This window comes from Morus notabilis, unplaced genomic scaffold, assembly GCF_000414095.1.
Source record: "Morus notabilis unplaced genomic scaffold, ASM41409v2 Scaffold1028, whole genome shotgun sequence".
Lineage (NCBI taxonomy): Eukaryota > Viridiplantae > Streptophyta > Magnoliopsida > Rosales > Moraceae > Morus > Morus notabilis.
In genome coordinates, this window is record NW_010362289.1 from 150,164 (window position 1) to 162,760 (window position 12,597).

At 34.5% G+C, this 12,597-nt stretch overlaps 2 protein-coding genes across 2 annotated transcripts; both read right to left on the reverse strand.

Moving 5' to 3' along the window:
• Positions 1–1,485: 1,485 nt before the first annotated feature.
• LOC21391886 (calcium uptake protein, mitochondrial) lies at positions 1,486–5,656 on the reverse strand. Its single transcript, XM_024167834.1, has 7 exons — positions 5,165–5,656; positions 5,010–5,077; positions 3,970–4,193; positions 3,803–3,886; positions 3,166–3,379; positions 2,189–2,485; positions 1,486–1,894 (listed from the first exon to the last, which is right to left on the reverse strand). Exons 1-7 carry the CDS (start codon positions 5,559–5,561, stop codon positions 1,676–1,678), a joined length of 1,503 nt encoding a protein of 500 aa, XP_024023602.1. The 5' UTR covers positions 5,562–5,656; the 3' UTR covers positions 1,486–1,675.
• Positions 5,657–10,859: 5,203 nt separating this feature from the next.
• Positions 10,860–11,993, reverse strand: LOC21391887. The gene has a single exon (XM_010101563.2). It carries the CDS (start codon positions 11,872–11,874, stop codon positions 11,230–11,232), a length of 645 nt encoding a protein of 214 aa, XP_010099865.1. The 5' UTR covers positions 11,875–11,993; the 3' UTR covers positions 10,860–11,229.
• Between the last annotated feature and the right edge of the window lie 604 nt (positions 11,994–12,597).

Below are 12,597 nucleotides of genomic sequence, written 5' to 3' on the forward strand. Positions count from 1 at the left end.
AAAAAAAAAAAATCTATATGTTTTTTTTTAAAGAAAAAACAAACATGTAGGAGATTTTTTAGTTTTCTTTTTTCTAAAATAGATTTTTATTTTTTTTCCTTTTTAAGGCTATTTTGTTTACTTTTTTTAGTCGTAAGTGTGACTGATAAAATGCATAAATTTACTTGTTAAATGAAATTTAATGGTACGCATCTTTAACTATAAAAAAAAATTAAGATTATGTCTCTAAATAGTTCTAAGAAAATACAGGATATAAAAATTTATTTTCTTTACAAAAAAATTATGTTCACTTTTGCGTATTTCTTCCTTCTAAGAAAATTGGACTGGCGGTAAGATTGTTACGTGTATGCCACGCGTCTGAAAGATTTTGCTTGGTTGGGACTCGGCAATACAATCCTTCAGCCAGATTGGCACACATATGACAGTCCACATTGCGTAAGTCAGGTACAAAATCCTCGTGGGACCCAATTCACCTTAACCAGAAGAATACTCGAGTAACCCAATGGTATGTTGGTATAAATATCACTAATCCCCGGGATGAATTCCCCCACGTGGCTTTTCTCTTTTCTATTTCGTTTTTAATAATGGAGAATTTTATTTAATTTGATGTCTAATCTATCAATTATCTAAAGGAAATTTTTAGGATAAGAATGTGTATTTTTTTCCTATCTAATTTAGACATTAGATTTAACTTTTTAACGGTTTAAACAATGGTAAGAAATAATTTTATATTATGTGCTATTAATTTTTAACATGTTAAAAACTTAACCTAACAGTTTAAACAATCATTCATGTTGATAGGGGTTAAGTGAAGAACCATTTACTAATTTTTAAATTATTATTGTGCAAAATAAATACAATTTTACACCATGCAGGATCGATTTTTTCATGAATCACTCGAGACAAACCCTCAATAAAAAGCCTTTTTTCCTGGTGGGGGAGTAGGCAGGGACGCAGGGCTATCCTTCTTTCCCGGATAGCTTTCTTAAAAACAGAAGTTTTGAATTGTAATAGTGACACTGATTATAAAAGTCTCATTCATTTCACCGATTTGAGTTTATAATTTAAATTGTATTATAATAAAAAAAATTCTCATAAACAATCACATTTAATTTTTTTATTACAATAAAATTTTTTTTACATAAAATCACGTTTCAATTCGAATAACTAAACAAACTAAAATAACCCTTGTCTAAGGTGGTCAGGCTAAAAGTCTAGACTGTCTAGTTAACATTGTTTGTTATTAATACCAAAGACTCTCGGGAGAAAATATATATATATATATATATTTGTTCCGGCGATTATTGTTCAACAATGGCGTTGGCATTATACGACAATAATTGCAATTAAAGTCTAGAGATACTAATCCCTCGTCAGCAGGCAAATAAACTTTGATAAATTGACTTGGATGATGAAATTTTATTGACCATTCACTTTACCAATTCAAATTTTACTATAGTAAAAAGTTATCAGAAATAGTTTTTATTACAGTAAAAAACTCTCATATAAAATCACATCTCAACTCAAATCAATAAACTAAACGGGTTCATTATTCGTAGTTAGATCTAATACTACCTATACAGAGCATTTTCAGCTTTACACCAATTTCAGAATATTTCTCATCTATCATATGCATTCTAGTAGAGTGTCAAATAACGCACCACGGCACATCTAATTAAGGACGCAAAGATGCAGAAGAGGAATTATTATGACTGCAGTTCCCGCAACAAAATAAAAATCCCATGAGTCCCGACTCCACGGGCTGAGCTATGTCCCTTTCCCTTCTGTGTAAAACTCTGACAAATTCATCCAAGCTTAGACTTCCGTCGCGGTTTGCATCGAACAGGTGGAAAATGATTTCGACCACATTCCTACTGAGATCAATGCCACAAACCTGATAGCACATTTACAGATAAGATGAGGAGATCAAGGTTAGCAAAATCTTGTATGTGATAATCAATCAGTAATTTCCCAGACAATCAGAAAATGAGTGTAGAATACATTTGCAATAAAGAACAGAAATTAATTTGAGGTAGGATTTAAGATTTCGGTATTGATTAAGGACTATAAAACCCCCAAAAATTCGAATAAAGTTCTAAAGAAAATGAAAGAACTCTTTGAGAACGTGAGAGTCCATCAATGAGTCGACACTCAACATGAAGAAGCGAAAAAAGGTTAGGAGTCCTACATGGGAAGCAGCTCGTTGCAAGTCTTCTCGTGTCAACAAACCATTTACTTCTCCATAACTGAATAAAGCTAAAGAAAATGGTTGCAACTTTTTGCGAAGCTCTGCAAAGCTTTTGAACTCCTCCAATGTAATGCGCAAGTCTTTAAGATGTGGCTCACTGTTCATTTTCTCAACCCGATCAAGCAACTTGCTTAAATGACTCATGTCGGCAGAAGCAACCATGGATAATGCAAAGTCCTTAGCCAATATAGTTCCCCGCAATTTGTAGTCATAATGGGCAAACTCCAATCTCAGTATCTACAAGATACAATTATGCGCTCAAATACGAGATGATATGAGATAATTTGCTAGAGTAAAGAGCAAAGGGGGAGAGGGGGAAAAGATGGCACATCCCACATCATTCATAACTCACAAATTAAAACAACACAGGATTGATAAAGTTTAAATGGACATGTCCATTAAGAACCCAAACATGCCTTCAAGTCTTCATGAAGGCAGATGAAAGGAATTGATCAAAATTAATTACTGGCAATTCCCATATATAAGGATGCTTTAATTTTTCAACACCATCTGACCTGATTTTAGTGGCTTCTCTCAGCTTGACCAGACTCTAATGGCTTTCTTTTCAGTCCGGAATTTGCTAGAACCACTTACAAATTCAGTTTTCTTTACAGGTTATCATAAATGCTGCATCATCTATACAATACAAGCTTTTACTCTCATCTCGATCCTACAGCAGCCAAAATTACCACTTACGCAGATCCAACAATGCCTAAATCTTTAACACCAGCTATTCAAATATCATATAAGAAATATGCTTGGAAGAACCAATACATTTTTTGATACTTTGTGGCAGATGTATAATCATAGTGTGCGTGTGTGTGTAAGAAACACTCTATAAAGATGAAATGAACAATGAAACTGAAAAAGATTTCAAACATTTAAAGTTTAGGGAAAGGGAGGAGGGGGCAGCATACTTCATCATGCAAATCTCTCATAAATTTGACGAACTTATCAAGTTTCAGGCATTCCCTTCCATCTTCACCAAAAAAGTACTCTACAAGGCCTCCATTGTCAACTGAACCGTTGACTTTTAGCCCAATCCGAAGCCCATCTCTGTGGTGAGCTCCCTGCCTGTGCTGTGCTCGCATCAAAGCCATCACTTTTTTGAATTCTTCTTTATCTATTTCTCTGTAAATGGATATATATGATCAAGTCATCACCCGTAGAAAAGTGAAGGTCTTTAACATTAATGAAAATATGTTAGAATACACTAAATCCTACGATCTATAAGTATCAACTACTAGTTCAGCAATGCCTACCACCATTTTAGTCTACCTTAACCTACTGGTTTACAGTTAAGTTAGGATTTTTCTCATTTTGGAGACAGAAAAGAAGTGGCATTATATGGTGTCAATGAAACAAGAAGATGATCATTTTGCAAGCTCTGAAGCTACTAAACTTTGCCATAAGAATTGACTTTTGATGCAGCCATGGTGGGCAAGTGACTATTTAACTCGCATTTGCATTGAATGAACATACTTCAACTATAACACTTATACTGGATATTTTTATTTTATATAAAGTCCCTTTTCAAAGTTAATGAGAACCAACCCGTTATTGTCAATGTCAAACATTTTGAAAGCCACAGAAAAGCTTGATTCTGGAATGCTGAGTAGTGTTACAAAAAAAATATACCTGTGAGACAAATTACACATTAGAACTTATATTACCACCCGCCATTTAATATCACAAAATATGATAATGATAACAAAACTCACTCTTTAAAAGATATGTGTCCATCATTATCTACATCAAATAACATAAATAATTCTGAAGGCTCACAATGTAAGTCACCAGGACTCCTTTCCCCTATCAGATACCCATCTCTGACAAGATGGGATTCAGATGGAGGGAAAACAGGAAAGACCGCCCGCATAAGATCGGCTGGTTTCATTAGTAGTTCTCCTTCTACCGTACGAACTGATGCAAAGTACTCAAAAACCTTTGGTAAAAGATGATAAAGGAGATTAGCATTTAAGCATGTATAAAACATTATCAAACCTCAAAATTCTTCATCAACTTAACTGCATTTACAGGTTTTCGTATTCTCAGATGCAAACTATACATATGAAGAGCTCATACCATTGTCAGAAAAACGACAAGAAGAAGATAGTACATAACAAGCTAAATTACATACATTGGAATGAATTACAAAACGTATAGATGATAAAAGACAGAAAGTGGCAAATTTTTCAGCATCACATGTAAAGGCACAAAAACTATTGAATTCCTAGGAAACAACGAACTCCACTAAAAAAGGCATCTATGAAACACAATCATATTATCAACACTTTAAGGCGAGTATATTGTTGATTAACCAAAGCTATAACTAAGACGATCTCCAATGCAAATGCTAACGAATTGTATATTTAGCATCGATGTGATATGGTATGTTTTTTTCATTTTTACTTCAATGCATAATGCTATTTGAAATGCTAAATTTATTTTTTCCATAATCATTAAGTTTTGAAAGTTGTAAAAGTAAAATTGTATTTTTAAAATAATTAAAAATACAAAAATTGTAATAATTACATGAAAAAATAAATATTTCAATCAATAGCAATTAAATGTCAAATTTTTCATGTATTTGGTGGGAAATTTGCCAAAAAACATAACATATAAAAAATTTATCACACTAAATAGCATTGTATTGGAGAGTATTTTTTACCTAAATTATTAATTGACACATCAATTATAGCGGTGGAGATGGTGTAACGAGGCTAATATCGGAATGCTCGTATCATTAAGAAGAAAATACCTTCTCAGGAGGACTTCGCAACCTTATCCGCTTCTCATAGTTGAAGAAAACCTTCCTCCTATAAGCATCTGCATTCACAACAAGAAAAACCAGTAATTCACTTTCCATATCCGATTTACTTTGCAAGATGAAAACTTAAAAAAACGAAGACCTGCCTCCAAAGAGAAGAAACTTAGGGCTATTCTCAGGCAGAGACAGCTTGTTAAACAATGAACGCGATCGCCGATCCTGCACCGCAGCTTCGGAGCTCGCCGGCGATCCGTCGGCGAACGACAGGATTGGCCTATTGAAGAAAGCCGACTCAGAATCGGTTGACGAAGAAGAAGAAGAAGACCAGAACAGAATCCCTAGGCCTGAACCCACTCCAATTCCAGAAATCCATTTGAGGAAAGATCCGAGAGCAGGGTTTCCGCGCTTGGTAGATTCAAAGCTCGAGTGGCTGATCGGAGATGGCGACGACGGGGCGTGGAATTGACGGAACTGGAGCCCTTGGATCGAGGCGATTCGGCGGATGGACGGCGTGGATCTTCTAAAGGAAGGTAACCGGGACATCGCGAGATTTTGGTGTTGCCGAAAATAACAGAGAGAGTTCGAACGACATTAATAAACGATTATTGGATTGAAGAGTTTACCGTGGAAATTGGGGAATGAAGTGGCGAAAGTTTCCGTTTGGTGAACGGACGACGTCGTTTTAGAAAGCGCCCCGTCATTATGGATTTACTGGATTGGTTATCTCACGCGGTCGGCGCAAAGCCGCATCTCGCTACAAGAAACCAAGGCCTTGTATGCTTTTCTAGCCCAACAAGTAAAGCCCATATGCAGCCCAAAGTCTAAATTTACTCAATTTGTTTTTGCGGTACAAACGGGAATGCCCTTTGGAAAAGTGATATATATCAATTATTCCGGTTCTTTGGTTCTTTTCTCAATTAAATTAAAAAGTGAATATATGTGAGAGAAAATATTATAATAAAAAATAAAATTTAAATTTGTTTAGAGAAATAAAAAATTTGAATTATAAATTTAAATTAATATAATAGAAAATTAATGAGGTGAGTTAATGAGAAGATTCTCAAATTTGTCCTAATGAAAACTTTCACTCTTGTTCAGCAATGTATTAGTCTGTTTTCTATTTAAAAAATAAAATCTTAGAAAATAGCAAGAATCATGTTTTTGCATTTTTTTTTTTACAAACTTGAAAAAATTCAGTTTTTTAATTGAAAAATCTATTTATGTCTATTAATATATAAAATCCGTAGAAACGGATTCCGCTTCCACATTTTGCCGAAAATGTTATTTTTTTTTTAAAAAAAATTGCTTTTATTTTTATCTTTTGACCCTATTAAACATTTTTTTTTTCCAAATTGACCCTCATAGTTAAATATATTTTTCTCTAATTTTCTATTTAAATAATTTTTCTCATACATATTCCTATTTAAATAATATTTTTTATAGAATCTTGCACATATACACACAGTTTAAAGTAGCGTACAAATAAATATAAGCACATGGTAGACTTGTCCTATAGGCTATTCGGATGATTTAAGGCTCTATTTTAAAGTAGCCCTCGGACAGGTTCACATCAAAAGTACTTGGGCCACAACGATACTAGGACCGTAAGAAATCACTCTGAACCCGACGAACTAAGCCGAGCCGAGCCGACCCTACTCAAAAATCACAGGTTTCTAATTTTCTATTTAATTTTCAGTTTTAATTATGCCTAATCCGCACTGCGCAGATGGGGCGCGGAGTGGGGTTACATGAACCCGAGGTAACCCTACCCGGCCGAACATGTTCAAAGTAGGTAAAACAATGTCCAACACTTCAAATTCTTACTTTCATAAGTTTATGGACTTTATGCATTTAAACTGTTAACTTATTTATGTTTTGGATTCACGGTTTGTGTAAAAAATGCTTGTATGTCATAGTTGTTGAATTAGGACATTCTTTATTTATATTGGAAGTGTTTGATTTCAAAGTGAGTGTTTTTATTGTTCACCTTGCATTTAGACCCCTTCTTGAAGGAAAGACATGTTTTGTTTGATAATGATTTCTTCTGTAACAAGCACAGATTAATTGACTAAAAAGTGATCATGTGGTCCTTGAGATCACCAACCCGAGTAACTCGACCCTACCCGAGATCACCCGAAAAGTTGTGGGTTTGTAGACTTAAGAGAGTGTCGCGACCTAAAATTTTTTCAACCCGCACTGGTCAGGTATGCTCAATTTTTCAGCTCAACCCTACCCTACCCGGCCGATTTATACCCCTAAACGATACCCACGAGCATAATCTTCACAAATACTTTTTAAAAGTATATGAATTAAAATTTTTATCTTTTATTTTTTATTTATAATTTTTTTAGTTAAATAATTATATTAATAAAAATATATTTATTAAGAATTAAAGGTAAAAATTTAGATTTATATACTCTTAAAGATAAATTCTGTAATTTTCTTTACCCTATAAAGGAAAATAAGACAAATACTTTTTAAAAATGTATGGGTCAAGATTTTTATATAATTTATTCTTAATCAATAATTTTTTTAGTCAAATAACTATACTAATAAAAGTGTATTAATTAAAAATGATGGGTAAAAATTCAGAAAATAAATTATGTAATTTTCTCCACCCAAAACATGACAACAAGGTCCCCGAATACAATTGCACAATTTTATCCATTGAGATAAAATTTAACAAAATTTTTAGAATATTACAAAAATAGTGAAAATAATATAGTAATTATCATAATAAAAATCAGATTTTATTTTAATGATATCAAAATTTGTTCTAAATTTTGTTATATTTAAACTCTACTATTTACGATTTAAATTTGGCTATATGTGTAAAGAGCCTAAGAATGAAGTTCATTCCTTTTTTTTTATTGAAAATCCAGGGGAATGCCCCAAGTCAATAAAGCAATGAAGATTATACCTTTTGGTAAATATTACAAGACTTGTGTACTCATTTTTTCCCTTAATATCAATTTAAGAAGCAATTGCAAAGAATTCTAAAATAAGGGGAAAAAACAAAAAAAAAATGTGAATTAAGAGACATACATTTCCTGATTTCTTTAGAATAATTCAGTCAAATTATAAAAGAAAAGAATAATTATTAACCATTTTTTTTTTTAAAATCTAATAGTTATATTCTTTCTCACTAGTATGATAATTTTTCATATCCTATCACACAATTTTTCTTTATAAATACACGTGTATTACTACAAAATTCTTCTAATTTTTTGTTTGAATTATGAAGCGGTTAATTTTTTTAATCTAATGAGATATTATATCTAACGATTAAAAATAGAGAATTATTGTAGTTTATATTTTCAAGAGAGATTCTCTAGCAGGTGTATCGATAAATTAGATTTTTTAACCGTTAAATTTATATATTTTTTAATTTTTACTTAATTTTATACATATTTAATAATAAAAAATTCTAAATTCAACAGTTAAATTTATATATCTTTTAATTTTTACATAATTTTATACATATTTAACAGAAAAAAAATCAAAACTACTGATATATTAATCTCATAAATCACCTATTAAAAAGGAAGGCTCGGGAAAAAAACTAATCTAGCATCGGATAGCAAGCCTACGAGCAGACCTACTCAAAAACTATACGCGGACCTACTCGCTCTCGTGGAAGCTGTCCAAAAGCTCAGTCCCTAATCGCTATGAAACGAAACTCACTTTGCATCTTGGATGGCAGGGCCCCTTTAAAGCCTAAGCTCCCAATTTTAATAAAGTGGTCATGTACTTCTAGTCTACAGTTTGATGCGGGAGCCATGACTTTGAGCTGTCACAAATTCGCAATTGACTGAATGAATGGGTCCAGTTGAGCGCGCATGTTGTGCCCATGGCCATGTCAAGTTTTTTTCTTTTTTTTCTCCTTCTGTTTTCTTCTTCTTTCACATACGAGGAAATCTGAGAGGACGTTTAATCTGTGTATTCAAAATTATAATTTAAAATTATTTTTATTTTATGTGTATTTTTTATAAGAAAAAAATACTGTAAAAAATCATAAATCATGATTTAAAATTAAAAACGAAAATAAAAAATAAACGTCTCCTCAAACTCCCAAATTCTCCAATTTGTCATCCCTCCCAAAATCCAATAAATCAATGGCCCATATCAGTGCCGCCTGGATGGGCAAAGGCTAGCAATTGTGTCCACTTTACAATTTTTTTTTTTTTTGGATAGCAGTCCACTTTATGCGTTACGTTATATAGTACATGGCTCTAAATTATTTGGCTCTTGGCTTTTCGTGCATCTAAGGACCATGCGAGATATACATTGCGTTTGGTACAAGAAATACAGGGTCGGTTTACTCATATGTATTTTTAATTTAAATTGAGATATAATTTTATATAAAAAAATTTTATCGTAAAAAAAAATTTAATATAACTGTTTTTAAAATTTTTTTATTATAATAAAATTTAAATTAATAAAATAAACAAAACCACAAAATATATAGCGTGTTGTGCCCCATTGCCACCGCCCAACAACTCCGAAGCTCAAACTGAGTCAAACATTGCTTTCTTCTCCCTTTTTCTTTTCTATCTTTTCTTAAAGAAAAGTATAAAGAAATCGTGCCCCATGGAAATGCCTTTCTTTCAAGATGGGCATCAGTTATATACCCTGCCATATTTTATTTTCATTTTGCCAGGCTGTCACTTTTGAATTCTCCTTCCTTTATGAATTCAAAAAAAGAATTATCTTTCCTTTATTGGTATTGATTTTCCACTGGTTCGCGATTTAGGAAAATATATTCCATGCTTCCATTAGTTTTTCTTGAGTTTTTTTTTTTTTAGAGAAAGTAATAAATATGTTAAGATTTAAGATAAATTAAAATTAATTAGTTAATAATTTACATAAATTAATAAATCAATTAAATTTAATAAATAGATTAAATTATTATTTTTATCCATAACTTATCTTATCACAATTTTTATTCATAATTTATTTGACTATAAATCATAACTTAATAAATTTATTCCTAATTTATCTGTTATGAATCATAACTTAAATTTATCCCTAATTTATCCGATTATGAATCATAACTTAATAAATTATGACCTATTAATTTTTATAATTAAAAATTGACCTATATGATTCTTTAAACTTTTCATGTATCTATTTTCTACCGTTTTTATTTTTTTTTTCCGCCTCATTTTGTTTAAGGTCCGAATTCACTGTCAGTATCACGGAACCACGTCGACATTAGAGAAGTTTCGCGGTCTGGGAAGGGGAGATCCTATGTCCATTTTCAATTTTCATATTTTATAAAATTAGAAAGAAAAAAAAGTCCAATGTCCCGATATTTTAATTTTTTTATTTCTTTCCATAAGAAAGCTTCTAATGTCCCACTTAATTTACAACCGCCTCACGGCCCACCACCTGTTACAGAGCAACCAAAAAAACTAAAACAAAGTTAGAAAATAATATAAATACAAAGGAAAACAAAATAAACAAAGAATACATAAGAAATATATAACAAAAATAAGAAAGAATACGTCAAAGAAAATGATACTTATAAATAAATAATTAAGGGAAAGGAATACCTCGAACATACAAACCCGTAAACAAGAACGGCGGAATCAACGGCACACGCAAAGGAACAGCGATAAATGGTAACGGCCAACGGATCCGTCAACGTAAACGAACGACACGATCTACCAAATGCCTCAAACGCCGGTGAATTGAACAGTTTACGCATCTGATTTGATTTCTGAGCTTTACCAAGTTCTGATTTAAGAGTTTTAAGTCCTCAGTCCTGATATTATATTAATCCCAGAATTGTTGTCGATTTTGATTCTTAGTATTTTGCTTTTGCTAGTGAAAGATTTATGACCCGAAAATGTGCTTATAAGCAAATCATATGTACAAAGGGGAGTTTTTGTTCTATCAGTACTTCAGTCCTGTCGCAAAAAAAAAATTCAACGATTTTGAGATCTCCAAGTACAAAACTCTCCTGAACGACTCGGTCTCCGTTAATGGTGGAGCTCGAGATCGCCAGAGCCGACGAAGTCTCCGCCTCAGATTCCAACGAAGGAACGGCATCGCTCGCGTTCCGGTGAAAACTCCACGGCACAGCACACTCCATTGCAAATTCAACTCAGTAAATACACGCCGGATTCTGACATCTCTGCCGGAATCTGAGTTCAGAAAACGATATATGACCTGAAAATGACCAACCTGTGAAAATAAAGTAACCGAATCAGAGGTCGTCTGCCTTGGACATCACCGAGAGGCGGCTTCGCGTCGGCTGGAACGCCGATCTCCTCCTCTGCTGGTGCGAAGAAGGCCGGATCAGAGCCGTCAGCGCTCTCTTCACCCACTCGCCTTCCACGCCGCCGATCCGAACCAGCGAGTTCGTCATCGCCGATCTGCGCATGTTCAGACGGTTTGAAGGATACGACGCCGCATTGTGACTCCCTCCGCTGCTCACGTTCTTGTGAAGGCTACACCGGAACGATCCAGGATGCGTGGTCGGAGAGCACATACAGGTCCTTTTGGTCATCGAGATCGGCCTTTGTTTCGACACGGTGATGGATCGATTGGGAGAGATCGAACGGTGATCGATGGAGAATCGTACGGACTGCGAACGGGGAGCGGAGGGGCAAAGATTGACGCGAGTCGGCGACGCCGGTCGGTGGCTCTCATAGTGGTGGTCTTCTTGATGGCCGAAGAAGGTTGAAGCCTTGGAATAAAAGCTTGAACTCGTAGAGGACGCAAAACCCGAAGACGAAGACGAGATGGAAGAATTCGATGGCTGCGAGTAAAACCTCCCACAGGGCGAGAGAGATCGCAGAACTGGTCCGCTCGATCTGGTTCTTCTTCTTGAGGAAGATGAAGCCGCCATTGAAGAGAGAGAACAAAGAAAGAGGAGAGAGAAAGTGAGGAAAAGAAGAGAAGAGGCGCTTTGGAGTTATTCGATTTCCCTAAAGGGCCCCCCTGGGGGATTGGTTTGGCAAACCTAACGAGTCTCCAACGGGGGATTTATAGCATGGAGAGGGGAAGGGCATATCGTAATTAAGTGGAGTGTTAGGAGTAAATTGGGTAAAATGGTTAACCATGATAGAATTGCGGTTAAGTTTAACTCGAGGTAGGGTTAGGGTTGGTTGGGAATCTAATCTAACGGCTGGATTGATGTGGACTGGGGAAGGTAGAGAGGACGAAAGCTTGGAGCCGTTTGTCCAACAGCTTTTCTGAACTTCTGCAGATGTCGCCACGTGTTATGATGCTTTCGAAGACGGTCATCATCTCAGGGTCCGTTCACTTCGTTGATTCGAGTTTGTAATTTGAGTTAAGATGTAATTTTATGTGAGAATTTTTTACTGTAATAAAAAAGTTAAATATGACTGTTTCTGAAAGCTTTTTACTGTAGCAAAACTCGAATTCTAAACTCAAATCAGCGAAATGAACGAGACCTGAATGTACGAGAAAAACTAATCGGTTGTCGGTAAATTACAGTATGCCACTACGTGGCTCTTTGTGTCATGTGTCATGTGGTGCCTGAACTGTCCGCACGCTGGCGCGCTGGAGCACGCAGGGGTGCACGGGGAGCATGGGGCGCGCTGGGGCA

Bases quoted from the DNA above. Each gene is read 5' to 3' on its own strand.
- LOC21391887 (XM_010101563.2), bottom strand. From the start codon at position 11,874: ATGGCGGCTTCATCTTCCTCAAGAAGAAGAACCAGATCGAGCGGACCA.
- LOC21391886 (XM_024167834.1), bottom strand. From the start codon at position 5,561: ATGTCCCGGTTACCTTCCTTTAGAAGATCCACGCCGTCCATCCGCCGA. The intron at 5,078-5,164 runs GCAGGTCTTCGT...TTGTGAATGCAG, and splicing joins TAAGTTTCTTCTCTTTGGAG to ATGCTTATAGGAGGAAGGTT. The intron at 4,194-5,009 runs GTATTTTCTTCT...CTTTTACCAAAG, and splicing joins TGCGAAGTCCTCCTGAGAAG to GTTTTTGAGTACTTTGCATC.